Source organism: Bubalus kerabau, chromosome 9 (assembly GCF_029407905.1).
Source record: "Bubalus kerabau isolate K-KA32 ecotype Philippines breed swamp buffalo chromosome 9, PCC_UOA_SB_1v2, whole genome shotgun sequence".
In the NCBI taxonomy this organism is placed as follows: Eukaryota; Metazoa; Chordata; class Mammalia; order Artiodactyla; family Bovidae; genus Bubalus; species Bubalus kerabau.
In genome coordinates this window covers 46,116,484-46,141,194 of record NC_073632.1, presented here as the reverse complement: position 1 = coordinate 46,141,194, position 24,711 = coordinate 46,116,484, and the positions used below count along the sequence as shown (strand labels likewise).

At 38.8% G+C, this 24,711-nt stretch overlaps 1 protein-coding gene across 3 annotated transcripts in view; it reads right to left on the bottom strand.

The window, feature by feature from the left end:
* Positions 1-24,711, bottom strand: part of LAMA4 (laminin subunit alpha 4) — a 142,281-nt gene that overhangs the window by 102,346 nt on the left and 15,224 nt on the right. For all 3 annotated transcript variants that reach the window (XM_055535140.1, XM_055535139.1, XM_055535141.1), the window contains one exon: positions 2,064-2,165. In XM_055535140.1, coding sequence (XP_055391115.1) covers positions 2,064-2,165 — 102 coding nt within the window. The remainder of the gene's footprint in view (positions 1-2,063; positions 2,166-24,711) is intronic.

Below are 24,711 nucleotides of genomic sequence, written 5' to 3'. Positions count from 1 at the left end.
AGTGGGTCGCCACTTCCTTCTCCAGGGGATCTTCCTGACCCAGGGATTGAACCCGGTCTCCTGCATTGCGGGTAGATTCTTTACAATCTCAGTCACCTGGGAAGCCCATCATCTAGTCTTACTTACCTAAATTAAATTTACAGGAATACAGACACATGTTTAGCTCTTGGAGATAAGATTGTGGGTGATTTTTCACTCTGAATTCCATGTATAGTATATATCTGTGTTGTTTTTTTTTTTCCTTTGAGCATATATTACTTTAATCGGGGAAAAGACACTTCCCTCTAGGTACAGTGAGGTGAAGGGACCACTTTTAGGATAAGTAAGATGGCTTTTTTTTTTTTTTTATGTTCCATCTTGGAACAAAGTAATTTCAGGAAGATTGGCAACTGACCTGAGTGTGTTTATAAACGTTTATACTCAAGTTCATCCCCAAACTTTTATCAGAACCTTGTATGCCCCAGGAACAATGAAGGAATCACATGATGACCGCCCCCTTTGGATGTTCAAGTCCAGGTCGAAGATAAAACCATGATAGCTCCTTTCTTGACAAGGTCATTGTAAGGAAGAGTAGTTTTATCATAGCTCTCCATAGGCATAACAGGAGATTTTTTTCCCCCTTTATTTCAGTCTTCCATCTTACTGACTGCCTAAAAGCAGCTGATGGGCTGGCCAGTCCCTATTGTCTTATACTTACATAAACCAGATAAGGAAGAGCCCTTAATTGGTCAAATTATCAGAGATGTACATTATTAGTTCAAGTGCATTCATGGGATTCTCTTTTCAAATGTCACTGGGATTAAAATAACAGGAAACCGGAGATGGAAGCATTAGAAAGGGGTCGATTTGGCAGCTGCGTGTGCCTACACTGCTACAGAGGACATCCTGGATGTAATGGTTATTTAAGAAGATGGGGGAAGGGGAAAATAGAAACACCAGGACTAAACAAACACTACAATGCACTAGCAACCTTTAGTATTTGCCACTTACTTCTGTCCCTAGAAAAATGTGAATTGTTAGTTTTAAAATAAATGGAAATGTTCTAATTTGCATCTTAATGGAATGCCCGAGTAAAACACCACCTTCATGTACACACCTTGAAGACCACTTATAATCAAAACCATCTGCCTAATGCCATCAATTATGCTAATTTTGAGGTAGATAGGTGCATTTAAGTATTCTTGCAGTTTTCAGTTTATGCAAAAATATTCTTGCATTTTGAAAAGCTTCTTTTACCTCCTGGGAACTAGAAGAATCCACTTCTGCTATGTAGTATAGCTCATGAAGGAAAACATGATCTTAGAGTATAAGTCTTTAAAAATGCCTCCTACGACTTCTACTGAAGTCACTTCTGGTAAATATTTCAATCCCCATTTTCACTAGGTTTTCAATCCATTCAGTGAAAATGGGAAATATGTAGCAAGCACTTTTGCTAAAAGGTTTCTCAGTCTCCTTCATAAATCTCTATCATGTTTCACTGTCTACTAGAAAATTCATTTCAGTTAAGGGGGAAAAAGTCTCTGGGGAGGGCTTGATTACAGAGTTACAAAGACCACAATGCCAAAGTTTTCATTTTTATTAGCTATTTGGTTCAAATATTTTTTTTTTTTTTTTTTTACAAAATTTTGATCTATAGACCTGACTATCTTAAGTTATAAAATAGGCTATGAAACAACTGTTTTATTCTCCTGGTTTACGTGGAGTGAAGCCAAACATATGGCAAACTATACTATTACAGAGGAATTTGGATGGATGGTTTCCTCCTCTGTGTATTATTTTCCAGGTCCATCCCCAGTGGCTGATAGCTGGAAATCAGCTGCCGAAAATGGTGGGGCAGTTACCACCAGGGACAGGGGCACATTCACAGATACACCTTGGTGGCCACTTACAATCATAAGCAGTTTATATGAGGTGTTTTACAGGAAAAGCTGAAGGGTAAACAGAAAGCATGATGAGCAGTTTGCTCCTCCGTAGCTCAAATGTCCAGAAAGAATATTTCATCTCCACCAGAGATGCAAAGGCTCAGTGAAATATATGAAAAGTGACACATGCCCCCGACCTACCACACAGAGTCCTGAGCCGTCCAAGCACTCATTGGAATTACCATTACAGTCACAGGGCAGACATTCTTCCGAGTAGGCAAAGAAGAATCCAGCGTCACATTTCTGAAACAGACATAACAAAAGCATCTTCGTGATTGAAAAGGTCGATTTTGGGCAACATTTTCTGGGAGAAGTAAGAGATGATAGTAAACGATCTACATATTTCTTTACAGCACACATACTGAAATGAACTATTTATGCTACCATTCAATTGTCTTTGCCATATATCTTTCTTTCCTCTTTTCCCAGTCTTTCCGATTTTGGGGGGCGGAGGGGGAGGGCTCCTGACGCAGTCTGGACACCGCGAGAACAAATGGCACCCAATTCTTGCGATGTGCAGCTGCCTGCGCACACCGTGACCTCGTCTGCACTGCGCGACCTCCTGTCACTTTCTGAGGACAACAGAAACACCTTTAACACCGTCCAACGTTGTTTGGAAGAATGAGAAGATTTTAGGTAACAATGAAGGAGAAATTTTCTAATGTTTTCTTTCACTCCAAAACAAGACAAAAAACCACATCAGGGTGAAGAACTACATCGTGGTCCCTGTGAATAAAGACTTAACGGGTTCAGAAATTATTGGCTGTGGCAGAACGACTTACAAGATGTGCCTCGTACAGTTGTACCCTTAAAAAAATCCTCTTCTCAGATCCTCAAGTTTTGAACGGAGGGGTTAGGAAGTTAATGAATCCTTACACATGTCGTGGGTTGTGTGTAGGTGCCGTCCCTGTATTTTGTTTATCCGCGTTACTGTGAGATATACATTGTTTTCCTTCCTTCTAGTGGTGAGATAATTAAGCCCGGAGATGCTGTGGGTTGTGATGGTAGACTACCTTGCATTTGCTGAATGGCCCTACCCAAATGTCACTAGGAGTCAGGTTGAGAAACTGTGAAATTGTTCCTCCTGTATGCCATGGTTCCTGGCTTTTACAGATATGTATTTTGCATTTCTTTGGAATGTTTCAGCGCTGCAAGGCAGAAATGCCATGCCGTCACAGGTCTGGAAGTTCAGCCCTTGCCTATCAGACAGATTTACATCTAAAGAATTCCAGACAGATAAGAATCTGGGTTGTTTCCACAAACTTACAAAGTAAGAGGGTTCCCATCACACCCCTCATTGACTCAGCGTAGTTTGTGCTGTCCTTTGACCAGGAAACTTTTCATTGTATCTGGCTGAGGTCCCTGACTGTTACACAAAGCCATTTCCTCTTGCTTGTTTCTCTCTAGAGACTCACTAGATACCATTCACAGTATAAAAACACTGTAGTCCTAAAACTAAAATTTAATATATTCCGTTTGAAAGAAGTTTAATAGAGCACAATGACATTTTTTTTTAATAAAGAAAAGGTAAAGAAATTCTGTCTTTCTAAGCGAAAAGGCTGAGAGGGGACCAGTTTATAATGGAGACTTTATAGTTGATGGTAAGCCTTTTTTCAGTTTCCACTAGGGAACAAAAGAGAGGAAAAGGTTATTAGATAACCAGAAGCTTTTAAGTCAGACCACCTAATTTCACATATGGTGGAAATTTTTAATTATAAGAGGAATGGATAACAGTAGTGAAGGGCTTAGTATTAGTTATCTCAGGAGCCTCCAAACCAGTGGTTTCTGAGTTTTCTAACTGCCCAAGTTAAGGACATTTGATTTGGGGAGTTTCTGATTCAGTAGGTCTGATGGTGAAGCAAAAGAATCTACATTTTTTAATAAAATAAATATTGTATTTTAAAAATTGTTTAACTCTTTCCCCCAGCCTTACTGAGATATAACTGACATCTAACATTGTATAAGTTTAAGATATACAACATGCTGATTTGATAGTATGGATTGCAAAATGATTACCACCATAGCATTAGCTAACAGCTCCATCTTGTCACATAATTACCATTTCTTTTTTGTGGTGAAAACATGTAAGATTTGCTGTCTTAGCAACTCTCAAATGTATAATACAGTATTACTAACTGTACATTAGATAACCAGAATTTGCTAGCTTTTTAACTGGAAGTTATACTCTGACCAGCCTCTCTCAAGTTTGCCTGTCTCTCATCCCAGCCCCTGTAACCACCATTCTGGCCTCTGTTTCTATGCCTTCCAAGGAGTGGGGCAGAGACCGGAGGTATATTTGAAACAGAAAAACACCCTGGTGGTGGCAGAGAGTCTGGAAGCAGTACATGAAAAGCAGCACATGATGCCTGGAAGCAGTACATGAAAAGCTCCACTTGTACCATCAACTATAGTAAAGACCTTCCTCTGGCCCAAGGAATCAAATTTCTGTAAGGGTGTTTTAAATTGATAGTAGCTCAAGTCTTTTAGGCATTCTTGCAGCTCTTTCTTCTGAAGTAGACAAAGAAAATTAAGATTTGCCCTGAATGAATGCATCATTTTAAATATGACAGTGACTAATCTCTTATATCCCTGAGGCCCTAGCTAAATTAAGAAACTCATTTTTTAAAAAACTAAAATTATCACAACATAAGAAAAAACCCAAAAAGCAACAAAATAGGGGAAGATTTTGTATTTTAGAATAATTTTAGGTTTACTGAAAAAATTTGAGGGATATGTATTTTTAAAAGACCCCATGAAATTTCTTTGTGAGACCAGGTTTGAAAAGATTATTTCAAAGAGGCACTCACAGTGATTTGTACACGGTCATTGCTCAATGAACGCTTGTGATTTGAATGGTTTGGACTAGGATAGGACGTCTGAGGCATACATGCTGTTGGAAACCAGTGGTTAATCCTGCTAACCCACTCATTGCTCTCTACTGGGGCTGCATTGGGTCTGCAGTCTTTCTCATCACAGTCCAGGCACCCACTACCTAGACTGTGTACTAGATGAAATCTTTACTTTATGCTAAGTTTAGGAGGTGACTTCACTCTGTCATTTTCCACTTACCCACCCACTAGGCAAAGGCTCTGACCTTATGTGAAAGATGTCTTGGCTCAGGTCTCATACTGTGAGAGATGGAAGACAAGGGAGGCAGGGACAAGGCTGTGTGGAACAGTCATTTGGCCCCCTGCTGGGAGGACACCAAAAGTTGGAAGCCTGGCCAGCTCCTTTGTTGCTGGGTTTTGTACACCTGGAAGGATGGTATTTTCTAACTCTTCTATCCAGAAGGGAGGCACCATTTTAAAATTCACACGAAGGTACCACTATCAGATAATAAAAATCCTGGATATGGGGAGCTTCTGATGCCATTACTAGACCCCATACACTTGATACCTTAGACATTGTATTGTAGAACTTTGGAGGATTTCTTGAAATGGTAGATTGTTAAGTGGTTCGAGAGAAGCTTGAGTATCCTTAGGAAGAGTGTTTAAGGCTGATTCTTTCATGTAAAAATATTTCATCATTTCCCCCCCAGAAAGTTCTGTTAATATTTACTAAATCTCTTCTTGAAATTCTATAGAAACTGATAAAATTGACCTTTGTGATATTTTTAAGAATGAAAATGGGGCTATTTTTTTAGTTTTGTTCCTGCTTAACAATCTTTTAAGTAATCCAAGACCTGTGATGTTTAGAGGCCTGTGAAGACTCTTGAGAGTCTCTTGGACTGCAAGGAGATCCAACCACTCCATCCTAAAGGAGATCAGTCCTGGGTGCTCATTGGTAGGACTGATGTTGAAGCTGAAACTCCAAAACTTTGGCCACCTGATGCGAAGAGCTGACTCATTTGAAAAGACCCTGATGCTGGGAAAGATTGAGGGTAGGAGGAGAAGGGGACGACAGAGGATGAGATGGTTGGATGGCATCAACGACTCAATGGACATGGGTTTGGATGGACTCTGGGAGTTGGTGATGGACAGGGAGGCCTGGCATGCTGCGGTTCATGGGGTTGCAAAGAGTCGGACACGACTGAGCGACTGAACTGAACTGAACTGAAAGCCAAATAGTCTTCTCACAAAGAAAATATTCCTGTCTGCTTTCCTTGAAAGTATTCTCCAGAATTTACTAAACAAAGATGTGTTTGTGTATATACATGTGTGTGTAAGCAAGAGAAGTCTTACAATCAATTTTTCAATGCCACCCTGAATCCTCTTACCTTTCTAAGATTGACCTACAGCAGACAACTGTATAACATGTGGATGGGTGATTTAGAGAGCACTTGGGGGATATGTACCTTCTGGCATGGTGCCACAACCTTTAAAAAATTGATGATAATAACAAGGATGATAATTGCAATAATGATGATAATCATAATATAATTACTATTTACTGAAAGTCTATGTACCAAGTATTGTGATAAGTACTTTATCCATGTTATAGTATTTACTTTTCACAGCAACTCTGTGAATTAGATGTAAATATCTGCATTTTGGGCTTTCCAGGTAGCTCAGCTAGTGGAGAATCCGCCTGCAATGCAGGAGACCCTGGTTTAGTTCCTGGGTTGGGAAGATCCCCTGCAGAAAGGCATGGCAACCCACTCCCTGTGGACAAAGGAGCCTGCTGCTGCTGCTGCTGCTAAGTTGCTTCAGTCGTGTCCGACTCTGTGCGACCCCATAGACGGCAGCCCACCAGGCTCCCCCGTCCTGGGATTCTCCAGGCAAGAACACTGGAGTGGGTTGCCATTTTTTTCTCCAATGCATGAAAGTGAAAAGTGAAAGTGCAGTCTCTCAGTCATGTCCGACTCTTCGCGACCCCATGGACTGCAGCCCACCAGGCTTCTCCGTCCATGAGATTTTCCAGGCAAGAGTACGGTGGGCTACAATCCATGGGGTTGCAAAGAGTCTGACACAACTGAATGACTAAGCACAGCACAGCAGAGCACAGCACTTGGATTTTAGCAATGAACAAACTGAGAGTGAGAGAAGATTAGCAACGTATCCAGTATCACATAGATTTGTAAGAGGTTCAGACTGACCCGAATCTTGTTTCTCTACTATACCATGATGCCCCTCGTAAATAAGTAAAATTTTTAAATGTATTTAATTCACATTTTAAATTACTTGAGCATAAATGTCTGCCATGCTTAAGTCACTGCTTTGGTCATGTTGCATAGGTCTTTTGTTTTTACCCCACCATAGCCCTGTGAGGTAGCTTCTGTTACCTGCATTTTGCTGATCAGGTCTGTGTGGCTTACAGTAATTGTTACCCAGATCAAATAACAAAGATAAGAAATGGTGGACCCAGAAATTAGATCCATTGTTTGACTATCAATTTGAGCTGTTAACCATCTGGTGTACCATTAATATATGCTAATCAAACCCTTTTTGTTGGGCATTCAGGTTATTTCCAATGTTTTACTATTATAAACAGCAAATCCAAAGCAGGCTAAAATGAAAAAAATGTAAACTCTCTCATTTAAGGCCCAGAAAATTAAAAAAAAAATAGGCACATGCTTAAAAATATAGCCAATTATTAATATATAAAAGCCACTGAATGAGAATATTTACTTTCTAAACAAGTTACTTCAGCCACATTGTTGTTTTGACCAATTACTTTCCACTAAATCACTTGTAGACCTTTTACAGCTCTCCACTGTTAAGCCACTCTTAATACACAGTTTGCCTCCTGCTCTGACACTGAGATTGGATTGATCAATAACGTTTACTTCTGCCTTTGAAGAATAAGAGTTAAAATTGCCATTTGCTTACTTTTTTATGATTAGTGTGATGTCTGACTTGGAGTAAAAATCAATGTATGTGTACTTGACTAATTTTATATTTATAGAAATTAGAACTAGATGACCCTTAGGAGGAAATTAGTGTGGTATATCCATGTGCCACTTATATTTTTAAAAGAACTCAAAATGACAGTATATATATGTTGATATCCCTGCAGAAGGCATTATTTCCAGAGGTTCATCACATAATCACAATGTTAATTATTTCACTATATATAGTTATAATTAAGATTATTTCTTAACAAAGAGGATAACATTTATACAGCTGATCATTTTTGTCCTCATTGAAAAAAATCCCCTTGAAAACACTAGACTTAAACCAACAATACTGTCATCATATGTTTTGAATTTTCTTAAAAGTTCTTAAATTGTAGTCTTTTAAAGTACAGTTCAGTCTGCATCCTTTGGTTGTGACAAATCCCTAAAAATCTCTTGGAGTTATCAAATAAAGTGAGTACCAAGCAAAGTAATACTGTTTCAAGTTAAAAACTCACAAAAATCTCACTGTGTTTTCCAAATATTATCACAGAGGAGCCAATTAATTGGAATTGGCTACAATCCACTTCTTTCATATAGATACTGAATCTCTAGGACCATCAGATAGCATCACTGACTTGATGGACAAGAGTTTAAGCAAGCTCCAGGGGTTGGTGATGGACAGGGAAGCCTGGTGTGCTGAGGTTCATAGGGTCACAGAGTCAGACATGACTGAGGGACTGAACTGAACTGAACTGAGGACCTTCAAAATTACTGTTGAAAAGCCCAGTTGACTAAAAAGCTTAAATGGTCTAATAGCATTCTTTAGGAATCAGGTCTCCAATCACCCATTAAAAAACTAATAATGGCAAAATTGACCAGACTTAGGAGGAGCCTGAAGTTGTCATCTGAGAGAGTGAGACATATCTTGAGATCTCTGAGTAGGTTCTTGATGTCCCAGAGAGAAACAGACTCTCATCTCCAGTTCCAACAAACATTGAATTAATGATAATAAAATTCCATTACTGAGAGTATACTCCACAGCCCTGTGCCTATTTTAATAGGATTCGACCTATTATTGGAATATTTGTATTGTGCCTTCAACCAAGTATCTACAAACATTTTACAAATGTTTCAACTCATCTTGCTTTCTGAATTGGACTCCTAAAATTCTGATTCATTAATTTTTGCTTTAACTTACTAAGACTTGATGTGGAAAGCTTTAAAAAATTTTTTCTCTAAATTCATTCACTTGCATACAGAGTCACTGCTATCTTCTAAATTAGTATTCTTAAAATTTAACAGCCCACATTCAGTTACCTTCCTGATTCGATTTTTGTATGGGCATAATGTATGGGAACTTTTCTCTTGTTTCCAGATAACAATGATTTTAGCTTTAGTTTTAGTGAGTTCCATTTTTTTTCATTTTTAATGTGTGAGTCACCTTAAAATTTAGTCACCTTAAGATAGAATGTTATGCTAATTTAGGATCTAAAGCTTTGTGCCTTTACTCAAGGGTCTCTGGATCTTACACAATGCTGACGTCCATCTGTTTAAAACTTGAGCAGAATTAAAATCAGATAGTATCTAGGGACCTAATAGCAACCAGTAGTTTAATCTATTTAAAAATGTCAATTTAGGGACTTCTTGGTGGTCCAGTGGCTAAGGCTCTGGGCTGTCAGTGCAAGGGGCCTGGGTTCGATCCCTGGTCAGGGAACTAGATCTCACGTGCTGCAACTAAAAGAGGTCCTGCGTGCCTTAACTAAATATCTCATATGCTGCAATTAAAAGATCCCCCATGTGCAAGGAAGATCAAAGATCCCACGTGCTGCCACTGAGACCCAGTACAACCAGATACATAGATAAAAATAAATATTAAAAAATAAAAATCAATCAATTTAGCCTTTGCTGGGGAAGAGTGACTTCTAAGAACATAATAATTTATTACATGGGTAGGCATCTCACGAGTTTCCCAAGGTGGCACTAGTGGTAAAGAACCCACTTGCCAGTGCAGGAGACATAAGAGATATGGGTTTGATCCCTGGGTTGGGAAGATCCCCTGGAGGAGGGCATGGCAACCCACTCCAGTATTCTTGCCTGGAGAATCTCCATGGATAGAGGAGTCTGGCAGGCTGCATATTGTCCATAGGATCACAAAGAGTCAGACACGACTGAAGACTGAAGCGACTTAGCATGCATGCATGCAGGCATCTCACAGGCTATTCTTTTCTATATCTATAAAAACAAAAGATAAAATATCTGTCATGGAAAGCAGTCCTTAATTAAGCTATTGATAACTTTGCCTTTTTTTTTTTTGATAGGACTTAACATGTTCTGATTATTCACATACAAAACTGTAATGGAAGTGCCAAAATAAGTTAAATGCATTATGCAATGGGTTACAGTTAGCAAGAAATTGCCTTTTTGATTGACTCTACTTGAATATGGAGAGAATTACCCATGTATCCTCCCTTGGGTCTCTTTAAGCTCTCGTTTGCGTAATTGAAATTCCCTACATTTCAATAAGCTAAGTTAATTTTTAAATTTTGACAGTGATTTCACCATAGCTTGATTAGGAAAGTGGTTTCAACATTCCTCAGGGGTTTATCCAATTCAAAGATATTTCTTCTTAGGATTGGCATCATAAAGCTAGGGTATCAGCTGAACACAAACCATGGTGCTGGTTTCTCCTAGTTGGCTCTTAGAACTACCTTTGTGCTTATTGCTTAGGAGCTCTATCTGCCATTCCTTGGCAAGCTTATAAAGCTCTCCAGACCTCAATTTAATAATCAAATGAACTAGAGACACTGATTTAGGTCTTGAGGAATTCTGAGGAACACAACACCGCTATCTTGTCCACAGTTAAGTCAGCTCGTTTAATTTTGTAGAGCGGAGAGAGATTTATCGTGGCATTTACTTTGTATTTCTGTGGCTATTCCTCAGCACACTTTGTAGATCTTCTTGGTATTCTCTTGGGCGTGGAAACCAGTACTCCACTCAAAGATCTCAAATAACTGTTCTCAAACCCCGTACTTGATCAAATGCTTATTTGGACTTGTAGATAACACCAGACTCAGGCTGTGATGAAATACTTACCGTGCATGCTAATAAATAGCTCTCTCTAGTTGTAAAACCAAGAGGATCAAACAAGAAAAGTTTAGAGCCCCAGAGCCATAAAAATTTTTCTTTTGAAGAGTTGGATTGGAGCATGATTATGTTCATTAATGCTGATGAAAATTTCTTTAATTTCCTCCTTGAAAAGTTACTTAAAACACTTTTTAAGTTGCTCATTTATAGTAGTGATTACCACTTATAAAACATAATGGGGCTTTAGCAATGCCTTTTTTCCCTTCGATTTTTTCTAAAAAAAAAAGAAAGAAAGAAAAGAAATCTGCTAGCATCTGCCTTTCTGCTCCAGGTCCTCCTCACATTGCCTCATGTTGCTGGCTTATGCATTTCACTCCTTGCCTTCCAAATTATGGTTACACAACATAGCCTCTGCCAAATTTTTTTTTTTTTTAATATCTGAAAACTGACTCAGTTTTATTTAATTTACTGGGGCAAATGCCATGGACACATTTCCAAGAAAGGAAGAGATGCAAACCACTAGGGCTAGCCTTAAGAGCAAGGAGAGAGAAATAACTTCAGAGTTACAAGGTTTAGGGGATTTTGATATGACTCCTTAACGGCTTAGTGGGAATCAGTGTTGTAAGATGAAGACATCTCTGTCCTCTTCAACTGCTTTTTGTGAATAATATAACAGCTAACGTTTATTGACAGACTCCAGGCACTGAGCTAAGTGCTCTTTATGCTGCTGCTGCTAAGTCACTTCAGTCGTGTTCGACTCTGTGCGACCCCATAGATATTCCAATTTGATCATTACCCATAGGATTGCAAATGTCTGCCTAAATTACCATTACTTTTTACAAGAAATTGAGAAGTTTAATTGTCTATAGACTGACAATGGCTCCTGTTCAGTGTGCCCTGGGAAGGCAGCAGTGCTTCCTTGGATGAGGCCTCTGTTTGAGGTATTTCATCAATTTCCATTGCTAGTAGATGTACCTGTTTCTGTCTTGAGGTACCCAGTATAGTTCATTGCTGCCTTCACACCGGACCACTCAGGATGCAAAGCAGAATGTGACTGGCAGTACCTGTCATTCTTTATGCTCTTCCTCATGGGTTTATGCATCACAGAAGAAATACTGTGGTGAATTAGTAGGAAAGGAGAAATGCATGCCAAATCTCTACTCTATCCTTTTAATCTCAGGAGATAACCATTCCTCTTTTAATGAGAAGATGGAGGTCATTGGGTGCAAAATCTCATACTACCTCTCTTCTCTTTCTCAAAACTCATCTTTATCGTGATTCATCCTAATGTCCTCTGCCCACCTCAGGGGACGTCGTGTTCCTCTTAGGAAAGACTCACCCTCTATCCATGCTCTGGGGCTCGCACATCTGTGGCCAGCAGGCTCTGTTCCAACACCTAGCCTCCCTCCCTAACGTGCCACCCGTCTCTTTGCACCCGTAGGGATGAGGAGAAGCAGAGTACAGTTAGGTGCCAGGTCCTGTATTGGATGAGCCCTGACTTTTTCCCTCAGGTTCAAATTGTAAGAACACCTTCCCTCAGCTCTGCCCCTTCTTCATTTTCCTCCATTCTTGCCCAGCCAAGCTTGGTGAGTGAGAACTCAGTCACACTGACTCTGCTTCCTTCTATGCCGATCTCAGCCTCTGTCTCCATTGTGCTGCTGAAACTGCCCTGACAAAGCTGTCAGGTGATGTCTTTGTGGCTTTGCTTTTCCAATGTTACTTGTTCTTATCCAGCACTTAATATTTTTGAGATTTCCGCCTCCCCCCACCCCCATGCCTTGAAGTTCTCTCCTCTCTCTGCAGGAAAACTCCCTCTTTGGGTTTTGCTCCTGCCTGTCTTTTTCAGTATTTGGGGTCAGGGAGCATTTGAGGGGAAGGAAGGTAGGTTGTTCCTCTTCCTCTGCTGCTCCTACTTGGTTGGTGTTCCCCAAGATAACCTTTGTATCCTTGTTTTCTACCTACATACTTTTGTTTGGTGAGGTCAACCTCTCCCCAAAATTCACTACATAACCCCGATCTCACTCTTCTATGTCACACTTTTGTTTCCAAGTGCTTGTTAGACAAGTCCTTTTCCAGGTCTCTAAGCACATGGAGTTAAATGTATCCCATGGTGACCTTATTATATTCTCTCCCTAATCTATTTTTCTTCTTATATCTCGGTTAATGATAAAGATTATGGAGCATAAAAGGAAAAAGTAATGAATTAATGCTTTTAAATCACATGAATGTATTTTGCATTAATGTAGTTTTTGGAAATGTTTCCAAAAGAGTGAACTCTGCAAGAATCAGGGAATGGTTTGCATATAGAATGACAAAGTTTAAGTGCTCACATTTTATTTCTTTTTTACAAGCACTATGCTATCTTTGTTTATTTCAAATATGTGGTTTAAATGGAGGTAAATGAAGTATCACAGAGTTTAGAGTCTCAAGTTAGAAACTACACAATTCTGAACTGTTATAAATTTACTCTTTAAATGAATATCTCTATCTGTTTGGACAGTAGGACTGGATGTTCTCCAAATTAATTTCTGTGTAGGATACAATGTTTATCAAGGTTAAGTTAACTGGAATCTGCTAATTTGAAGCTTACGTATTTGTTATATTGTTAAAACTTAACAGTTACCACAGTGACTGGTTAGAACTTAGACAACAGAAGATTTTTTAGGGAAGAGAATTTTGTCATGGACATTATTTAGAATTGCTGGCACACAGTGCTAATAAAAAGCAGATTGTGATTTAGTAAGTTTTATTACTGTTTTAAAATTCTCTGCACACAATGCGCACCTTATTGCCTCCACTTGGGTAAGACTAATCCCACCTCCTGTCACCCTTTGTATACTATTATTTCATGGAGTTTGCACTCTTCCTTTGAAATATTTAGCAAAATAAGTCTTCCTCCTTGTTCCTAATACCAATGTTTAGCTCAGAATCTTGGCATTTCTCTCATGGATTATCATAATTACCTTCACTCTCTTCTCTTGATCATCAGTTTTTCTGCCTTCTGGTCCATTCTTTATTACCAGAGGTAATTTTTAATAACTTCACCATACTACTTTTCTGCCTCAGACCTCCCAGTGGCTCTTTATTCATTGCATACACGAGTAAGTAAGATTCCTTAGCATGACATACAAGGCTTCTATTTCACAATACAATTTCTAACGACCTCTTCACGTTCAACCTCAGCTCCCTCTGCTCTAATTTACTACGTATTTCTTCCACCCCACAGCATACTATTCTCTTGACCACCTTGACTTTGCATGTACTGTGCTACAGGGTCTTGGGGTGCCTTTTTTATCTTCGTCACCTATGAATCCTTTCCTCAGTTTCAGACTCAGTTGCTCCTCCTCTGTGTTCACATGGCACTCTGTACACACCTCATTAGAGCACATGGAACATGCTATTACAAGTTTTTTTTAAGTCTTTATTGAATTTGTTACAACATTGCTTCTGTTTTTTGGTCATGAGGCATGTGGAATCTTAGCTCCCTGACCAGGGGTCAAACCTGTACCCCCTGCATTGGAAGACAAAGTCTTAACCACTGAGCTGCCAGTGCAATCCCGATTGCAAGTTTTAATTTATGCTCCACCCCCACCCCCCTGAAATCATCATGAGCTCCTTGAGAACAGGGATAGTGTCTTATTCATCTTTGTATCCTTATTATCTATTAATATTAGAGTAATTAACAAATAGCCAGTAGATGCTGAAAATATGTTAGTTGAAAAAGTGGATTTGAACTTGTAAAGAAGGAATGAAGAGAGGGAAAAGTCATGTAAAAACTTTGAAGAGCAATTTGACAAATCTCAGAAATGAAAACCTCCAGTCATGAATGAGTCTTTAAAAAATATTAAAGAAAAAGGCAAGCCATAGAATAGAAACAGTATAATATTTATATTGTATTTTAAAACATGCAAAATAATTTTATGTTATATAATGTGTAGGGATGCATGCATATAAAGAAAAGTATAAGAAATGGAAAAAAAAAGAAATAAATTGAAACCTACGAAATCAGGCAATTTAAGAGTAAAGGAGAGGACTGAGATTGAAGATATATGGGCAATATTTTATTTCTTAAGATACATGTAGGGGATACAAATGCCCATTAAAAAGAAAGAAAGGAAGAGAAAGAACAAAAGAAAGGAAGAAAAATGAAAGGTCCCACTTAGATTGCCTGGCTATTGGATTTCCATGTCTAGACCTGGTGAGGTCTCTAAAATATCATCTCTAGGAAGTGACTAATGTGGTCATGATAATAGATTCAGCTGCCTGTGTATATTAATTTCCTTGTTATTCATCTTATGTACCATTATCACACACAGTTAAAAAAATAAGCAGAAGAACATTCCTTACTTAATTTGTTCTTCCTTTGTTTTCTACCATACAGCTAATAACTACCTCATCTTATGTGGAAGCCTTTCACATGTCTGTATGTCTGTCTAAATTAAAACATACATCAACTTTTAGACTCTTCTAAAATGTTTAAATGACCATTTGATTTACACTTATTAATTTATTCTGTCAGTAAAGCTATGTGTCCTAGGCTACCTGTGCAATATGGAGGACTTTAAGGGTGCCTATTTATTCTAGTTGGGACTTACCTCTGAAAGCAGACAAAACCATAACCACACCCATGATCTCCTCCAACATCCTGAACCCAGTTTTACATTTCATGTACATTTCATCAATTCTTGGAAAATAACTATTCTTTGTTGAAGTGGAAAGGTCTTTTTTAAGCAGTAATCATCCTAAATATTAATTTGAGGTGACAACAGATTTTTAAGTGGTTCTATTAGGGACTACAGTCAGAAAAGTATATGAATATGAGTGTCTCTAACAAAGCATATTTTTGGAATAGCCAGTTATAGACTGAAAAGAACCAGCAAATTGACTTCTATCCATCTGGAGACTGAAACTGCACCATCTAAAGATGGATTGCACTTCACATATTTGGACCCTTCTTTCATAATTTATAACAATCTGGGAGAAGTGACAGATTTCCCCTGTTCAGTTGATAAAGCATATTTTTAAGGAATCCACATAGATAAGAGATTGTATTCAAAGGAAGGATCCCTTTCAAGTATCAATTTTGATAGATTTCTCAATGAATTGCAGTCAGTTAGTTGTTAAATTCAGAGCATTTCATAGGTAGGGCAATTTTCTTTTCAAATGTGTTCTCTCTGTCTCTTTTTTCTCCTTATTCTTCCAATAGCTAATAGATCCTCCACTCCCTCTGTAACATATATCTGTAGGTAATTTTTCTTTAGAATTTGCACCCCAAGTTGTCAGGATATGTTGAAAATCTACTCTTTGGCATTTTAAGAAGTGCACACATGTATATCCATGTTCAAGTCCCCATTTGTCAACCATGCATCTGGCAGTGATTCAGCTCAGTAAATATTTGTTGAGTGAATCTCTCCTCCAAATATGTTTGCATTGAGGATACCCCCAGATTCTAGGCCTCACCATTTTATCTCCTATGTGTATTGATGTGGTGTACTATAATCTGTTCCTTAGAGAAGCCATAATTCACTGTAGTTAAATCCCCTGGAGACAAACTGGAGCAGTGGAAAGCATGAGATCTGATTCCAATTCCAGTTTTACTAACCTTGCCTGGCTTATTTAACATGAGGTCTCAGGTTTTTTGTTTTTTTGTTTTTCCTGAAAAAAAAGAAAAGGGAATGATCACCATTTTATCTCCCAGAGTGGTTGTGAGGATCAACTAATATTGTGCATTTAAAGCCCAATGGAAGGGGTTCAATAGCTATTAGTTTTCTCCCTTTCTTTTGGGTGTGTCTGTGCCAGGGTTGTCTGTTTTAACTGATAGCTCTTCATTAAGCTCTAAGTCTGTCTTTATGGGACATAGCTCAGCAGTGACACCTGGTTCACTGGATTTCTTCCTCAGAAGACTTAACTCCCTGAGAACAGAATCTGGATTTTTCTGGTTTGTCGCTGTATGCTATGTGCCTTGCATAGCAGGTGCTTAATGAATATGTAGTGAATGTATCTTGGCATTACAGAATCACAGGATTCCAGAGCTGCCAAGGATGTTAGTGGTTCCCTCATCTAACCTCTCATTTAAAGTTTGGAAAATTGCAACCTAGAAAAGTAAGGGACTTATCTAAAGTCAGTTACATAGAGCAAGTTAATGCCACCTTTGGTGTACCTTCCACTAAACCACACTTCTTTTTGATGATGATGAGAAAAGTGATGTTAAGAATTGTGCAGGGTTGTGGGACTTCCCTGGCAGTCCAGTGGTTAAGACTCTGCCTTCCAGTACCCGGGTCACTGGTTGGAGAACTAAGATCCCACATGCCACATGATATGGCCAAAGGAAAAAGAAAAAAAAAAAAAAGTGAAGGTTGTGCTGAAGTTGACACCTCGTCTGGGACTGCAAACAGGCCCACACTGTTTATCTCTGCCTTTCCCAGGCATATCTGGGATAAGAATCAACTTTGCTTATCGTTACTAGATTTATGAAGAATCTCATTAAAGTTATTCCATTAGTACCATCTCCTGAATTTCAGAACTGAGTGCTATCAATCATCAAAGGGTCTGAATACCCGTCCCCAGCCATGCGGGTGAGGGAGTAGGGTGAGACGGGATGGAGCAGTTGGGCAGGTGAGGGAGGAGAACACTGTAAACCTCAGTCAGGTTTGCGCTGAGTGTGTGGCTCAGTTCAGATAGGAAACATTGTCCCTCAGCCCTCTGCATTACTAGATGTGGCATATGGCAATTATTTGTAATTGAAATATAATAATTTATAGCTGATGTGTTTCAATTTTTAACAGTTTCTATTTAGTGCAGATAATGTAATTACTCACTAAAGAAGTCAACTCTTGTTAGAAGCTGGTTATGTGACATCCAGCTGCATCCCTGACACCTCCCTTGCTTCATTTGAGGGATCTGACAATGGGCCTTGGGAAAGGATGCCCCCTTCATGTAACATATGCAGGTGTTTCCCTTATGAGTCAGAAGCAGATGTCTCGTTAGGCAGAATGTATGACAGCTTGACACACATCTGGCCCCACCTAGCAGGAAAACTATGACCTGTAAATTGTACTAATAAAATACCATCACTCCCATTTTGACTGGGCCATGAAACCAACACCTTCGTCCTTCAACACTGAAGGAGGCTAGATCCCACACAGAGGGTTTGTGAGTGGCTCAAAGCTTAGGATTGTAAGTTGAACCTACGTGCTGCCTTTGATGTATTTTACAAGACAAATTTTATGAGGCAAATGACAATGTGATCTAACCCCAAGTGTTCTTATTTGCAGAATGGGAGCAGTAGAATTCATTAAGCTAACATTTTATATCTCTACGTGTCAAGCACTTAGAAGGCTCAGGAGATGGAATCTTTTAGGCCACAAATGAAGTATTTCAGAGTGGTGGTCTATTCAGAGACTCTGATGACAGGGCCGTTTTCAAACAGCTCATAAATAAACAAATATATCAAACACTAACCAATTACAGAAGGCAAGGCAAATGAGTTACCATCCTGAACATTTAGCTCCTCAATTTGGGGAGCTAATTAAAACAAAACAACAACAGAAAAACTTTTCCAACAAGTTGTAAATCTATACTCACAAAATGTTAACTATAATATCATGAACTGTTCATAAGTTCTATTATTTTTAGAACATGAATGATATTCAAAGTTGGTATAGAATTTCCATTCTTTTCATCTTATTTGCGATTATTTCCCACAATTTTTCTCCCTAACTTCCCTGCTCTAAAATTTTATTTTATGATTTTAGTAAAATACTATTTAGTTTAAATCTTTATTTCATTCCATTTTACATTGATAAATACCATAAATAACCTGCACATTTTATTTTTAGTAAAAATGCTGAAGGGTAGTTTCAGAATCACTTTACAATCTGGTATCATCTGTTTGTAGCTTTTAAATTTTGTCCCCAAATTACTGTTTTGATCCAGATAGTTATTCTGTTAAATCATGTTTATAAAAGTGAAGGTAAAGTACACAAAGTGAAAAGAAAATGACTGTGGAGATGACAATTCCTCAAGTGCCATAGATCTGTTCTCTGCACTGCTGCTTTAATGACAGCAAAATAATGCACATTTATGAAAGGAAATGGATGAGGAAGGCTGAGAGTGTTTGATTTAAAGTAATTTTGTTATCTGTCATATAAGGCGGGGAAAATTGTACTGATTTTAAAGCGATGGTTTAGTTACAGATGTTTCCAGACCCCTTCCCTGATCCAAGGAAACAAAATACCATTCAACAACAAGCCCAGATTTAGAGATGGGGCTTGTTCCAATATAAACATTTCTTAGCTAGACCTTCTCCATGAAAGTGCATAGTCAATTTTTCCATATACAGTGGGAAAGACAAAGCTTTTAGCTTAAAAGGCATTCTTGCCCGTGGCACAGAGCTCCTGGAATGAACAGCCTAGGGACACCATGGTTCACTGAATGCTGATTTGTTCACCAGAAGTATATGACAGGATTATGTCAGAATGCACATGTGCCACAAATAGAAAACTCAGCACCATTTTGGCTTTCAGTGTTTGGTATGGTCATTTACTCGCTCTCCGTCTCTCTTTGATGTAGCACTGTTTACCCAGGGCCCAGTTTAGTGTGTGGCACAAAGCAGGTATTCAACAAATAAGGAAAGCATGAACTATTTTCTTGAAGAACTATTATCCTGAAGGCACTTGGCCAGGCAATTTGGGGAACCAGAAGATGAATTATGGATACTTCTGGCCTCCAGGAGGTTAGTTGGGGCATTTAAGGTATATATGTAACTTACTATAATATATAGTAGAAAGTGCTAAGAGTCATAATATAGGAGAAGTACAAAGAAATGCTGAGAGCGTGAAGAGGAAGGGAAATTTACTTTTAACCTGGAGGTGGGTAGTGGATCAAGAATGATTCTTCAGAGGAGGTAGCATCTGTGCAGGGTTTTCTTGAAAGAGAACATTGAAGCCAAAAGGCTGGAAAACACAAGACGGTTTTTAATCACTTCCCATAAGGCAGAGAGGCTAGCACTCATATTCCTTTCATTGTTTTATTGCTTCAAGTAGACATCCTCCCTGCTCCCTTCCTCCCAGCCCCTAGTAACCTTCAATAAAAGGCACCAGATGGAATGACTTTTTTTTTTTTTTTTTTACTTTCTGGGATTTTCTTTGGAAGGATTAGTTTAATATTAGCGATTAAACTCATGTGACATCTTCAGCAACCTTCTGGCTTACAGTATACCCACATGGAGATACCACTTTCTGTCTACACCACCTTCTGTTTTCATAGATAACACTGGAGGCATGCCCTAAACCCCGAACTAAGTGTTAGGTATGCCTAGAAGCCTCATTAATTCCTTGTGGTCACCGGGATCCCATGAAGAACTGTTATGTAGCTAGGAGTTAGGAGTTTGGAACTGACAATAATTTCCAAGTGAAAATTTGTGCATAGGGATAATGTCATTCAACTATAAGAAGAGAATATTTTCATATTATCCTCTTTCATTCTGCTATCTAATGCATTTTAAGCAAAAGTGAGATGAGCCAAAGCATGATAATAGAAATACTTGGTTGTATGGCCCTCTCAGTAGCTATAAGATTGATTTAATTGATTGAGAATCTATTAATAATTAAAGCAAGAACCTTGTGCACTTGGGTTTTTTTACTCTACTGTCAATAGCCCAGTCACTGAACAGTTGAAACAGAGCAAAACTCTATCCTCATTTAAAGCTTTGACTGCTATTTCAGTTTTTTCTCCTTTTAAAAAGTTTGTAAATTTCTTAGATGATGTGAGCTAAGTTCCAAGGAAATCCATGCTGACTCATGACTTTGAGGAGAGAGCACATTTTCTAGATGAATTTATGTTAGCAGATTTTAAAAAGAGAGACTGTAATCAAAGGAAAATCAAAACAGTTTAGATAATCAGAGATGAAGATACAATGTCTTAAAATCAAAACAAGGGTACAACACTTGTTAGCTTTCAAAACAACTGAATGGGAGAGCAGACAAAAAGATGTTCTGCAAAAAGAAAACAACAAAAGGCTTATTTCCACTGAACATTTTGATATATTGCAGGTCCTAAAACACAGGTCACAGGAAAAATGTACTTCACCTGCCAAAATAATCACAGATAGTCTTTGAGAGTAGGAAGAGCCCAGCCCTTTAATAAAGCCCAGAGATTTTAAGCACCTTACAAAGAGTATTATCCTTCCCCCATAAAGATAATTACTTGATCTTACAAATATATTTATATTTTCTTAAAAACAGTATTACTTTCACCATACTGAGGATCTTCCCCACAACAAAGATCGGGAGGATAACAAGGGATGATGGTGCCCACTGTTTTGAAAGTGAACCATTGAGTGCGCAGCAGGTTAGAGCTGTTCTGCCTCCCAGAGACCTTTTTATTTTGCTGACTACGTGGGGGCTGCCCTAACCCCCTGAAGTCGTTCTTATTTCTCATTCCCTATTAGACTCGGGGCACATCTAAGCAGTGCTATTTCTGGGGCAATCCCTGGATTTTGTGTGTGGAGGTGGGGGGTACTTCTCTGGTGGTTCAGTGGTAAAGAATCCGCCTGCCAGTGCAGGAGATGCAGGTTTAATCCCTGGGTTGGGAAGATCCACTGGAGAAGGAAATACCCACTCCAGTATTCTTGCCTGGGAAATCCCATGGACAGAGGAGCCTAGCAGGCTGGTTTTCAGGGGCAGTCCCTGGATTTTACTAACTATAGTTCTGTTGGGAATTGGTAGATTATCTTTGAGAAACTTTCTGTTAGAAGAGTAGGGTGACTTGGCTTTGAGATCAGCAGTGAAAAAGCTCCACAGATAAAAATGGAGATGCTGAAACTCAGAACTGTTACAGAGCAGTTTGGACAGTCACAATGGGGTACAACTGCCAGAAAAGACCACTTTGGTGCCAGCACACATTTAATTTTCTTCATTAATTTCTCAGCTTGTAATTGTTTTGCATGATGATAGGGAAATTTCTTAAAGTCATGTGGAAACCTGAATGATGACTGTGTGCAGCAGGAAAAGCAGACATAATGTGGTCTGGGAATTTTTAAACTTAGTTCTTCAATTGTTTTAAAACAAAAGGGTCATTGTTCATTTTTGAAGTAGATCTTTTTTCTTTCCTCCTTTTGAGATCCAGGATGTGTTGTTTATTTTTATATGACCATCAGAAAAACTCTAGCCGGAAATTCTGAAATCTTACTGCACTTGAAAGCTTTCTTTTTAAGTATAGGTGCTGAAAGCATAATTGAAGAGATCAGTAGCCATATGGGGCCTAAGCAAAAATTATTGAAAGGAAAGAAGCTACGAGTAGTGTGGTTATAAATTAAATTAAAAATTTGGATAAATATACTGATCAAAAGCCAAGAGAATTTCTGATATCTTAGTAGTTAAATTATTTAGGAATAAGGCATCAATGGTGATATGTCACAACAAGAAAGTGAACATGGATACACTCTTGTCTGATCCAACTTGTTTAATATCCCAACACACAGATCACCAGATGTTCCTCACCCCTATTATTTGCCTTGGTTATGGTGGCACCCCACTCCAGTACTTTTGCCTAGAAAATCCCATGGACGGAGGAGCCTGGTAGGCTGCAGTCCATGGGGTCGCTAGAATCGGACATGACTGAGCGACTTAGCAGCAGCAGCAGCAGCATGGTGCCCATGCTGTGATTCAGTAGGACAAAAGGATTGCTCTAAAAGTCAGGAAACTTGAGGTGGTTCCAGTTCTGGAAACCTGCTGTGGGACCTTGAGGAAGTGACTTAGCTTCAAGCTCCAGTTTCGTCCTCTTTCAATGATATTTGTGGCATGATGCTTTCTAGGCTTTTCCCATCCTAATGATCTAGAATTCTGTAAACCTTCCTGCTGTTTCATATTTGTTCCATGCTATGAAACTTTGAGCAAATTATTTAACATGTCCACATTTTGGAAAGTGAACGTGTGAGTAGCTCAGTCATGTCCAACTCTTTGTAACCCGTGGACTGTAGCTTCTGTCCATGGGATTTCCCAGGCAAGAATACTGGAGTGGGTAGCCTTTCCCTTCTTCAGGGGATCTTCCTGACCCAGGGATGGAACCCCAGTCTCTGGCATTGCAGGCAGATTCTTTTTTGTCTGAGCCACCAGGGAAACCTAACACTAACATATTTATATAAATTAGACTGATAACAGCTAGCCTGCCTGGTTTGCAAGGAATAAAGGTGGAAATATATATGAATATATCTTGTAAATCATGGAAGCTTTTTAAGTATTAACATTGTTTTTTGATTAAGTTAGTCATTGGAAATTCCATTATTTTTCATTTGTAAATAACATTTGTCCAATATCAGCAGCTTTTTGAAAGTTGTGCTCTTTAAACTTGGGTTGAGATATATAGGGAGCTTTCCTAACTTATCAGAAGATCAGTTCTGTCTCAGTATTCTGAACATATGTCATAAGGCAAAATAAAATATCTGGCAGCTTGCCTTAATGACACTGTGAAAAGCTTAAGGTGTCACTTTTTTTTTTTTTTAAATTTTATTTTATTTTTAAACTTTACATAACTGTATTAGATTTGCCAAATATCAAAATGAATCCGCCACAGGTATACATGTGTTCCCCATCCTGAACCCTCTTCCCTCCTCCCTCCCCATTCCATCCCTCTGGGTCGTCCCAGTGCACCAGCCCCAAGCATCCAGCATCGTGCATCGAACCTGGACTGGCAACTCATTTCATACATGATATTTTACATGTTTCAATGCCATTCTCCCAAATCTTCCCACCCTCTCCCTCTCCCACAGAGTCCATAAGACTGTTCTATACATCAGTGTCTCTTTTGCTGTCTCGTACACAGGGTTATTGTTACCATCTTTCTAAATTCCATATATATGCGTTAGTATACTGTATTGGTGTTTTTCTTTCTGGCTTACTTCACTCTGTATAATAGGCTCCAGTTTCATCCACCTCATTAGAACGGATTCAAATGTATTCTTTTTAATGGCTGAATAATACTCCATTGTGTATATGTACCACAGCTTTCTTATCCATTCATCTGCTGATGGACATCTAGGTTGCTTCCATGTCCTGGCTATTATAAACAGTACTTTTTTATTCAAATAAAAAAAGATAAAGTTTAAAGTATTTATTTTCTCCCTTTTAGTAGACATAGTATTCATAGTGGAAGCATTTTGGCCTTTGGAGATGAAGGACTACAGATGGTTGTAATCCTGTGTTGAGGGAGGGGAAAGTAAGACTAAGAGTTATCTTTTTAGGTCAGAGTGCAGGTGAGAAAGGGTGGTTAGATTTTAAGTTAAGATGATGTTAATAATGATAAAATAATTGGTTTAGAAAAGTAAGAACCATGCAAACATCTGACTGTTCCTATGAGGGCTGAAAGATACCATCATCTGCTCTGCCCAATACCACTCTCCAAAACTTTCCAAAACTCATTTGCTGTTTTGCTCAGCATTCCCAGGTAATAACTGAGACAAAAGTGGAATTTCCTAATTTCCTAGGAAAGGGCCAGAAATATCTTCTGACAGGAACAGGAAGCATAAAAATATCTCTCAGGAGAGCACCAATTGTTTAGAGATTCCTAGCTTGTGTTTGGAGCTGCAGCAGAGGTGCTCAGAGCACCGGAAGCTCTGCAATCAGCAGTTCACAGTGACTCTGAGGCAGGTGTGTGTAACACAGAGACACTGCCTAGGAAGCACTGATTTGAATGAGATTTTGGGCAACGTTTTGGAGATCCGTCATGATTTAGAATATCAGCTTGGAAGCTCCCAGTATCATGATTCTCAAACATTGTAGAGCAAAGAATTCCCTTTTTCTCTTTCTACATGAGGGAAATCTCAAATAGAATTCACCTCTGAAACTGATTAAAAAGATACACTGGTTAAAGGAAGCAGAGTCCCTGCCTCTTACTGCTCACATTCCCACACCCTAAGTTGTACCTGAGGCA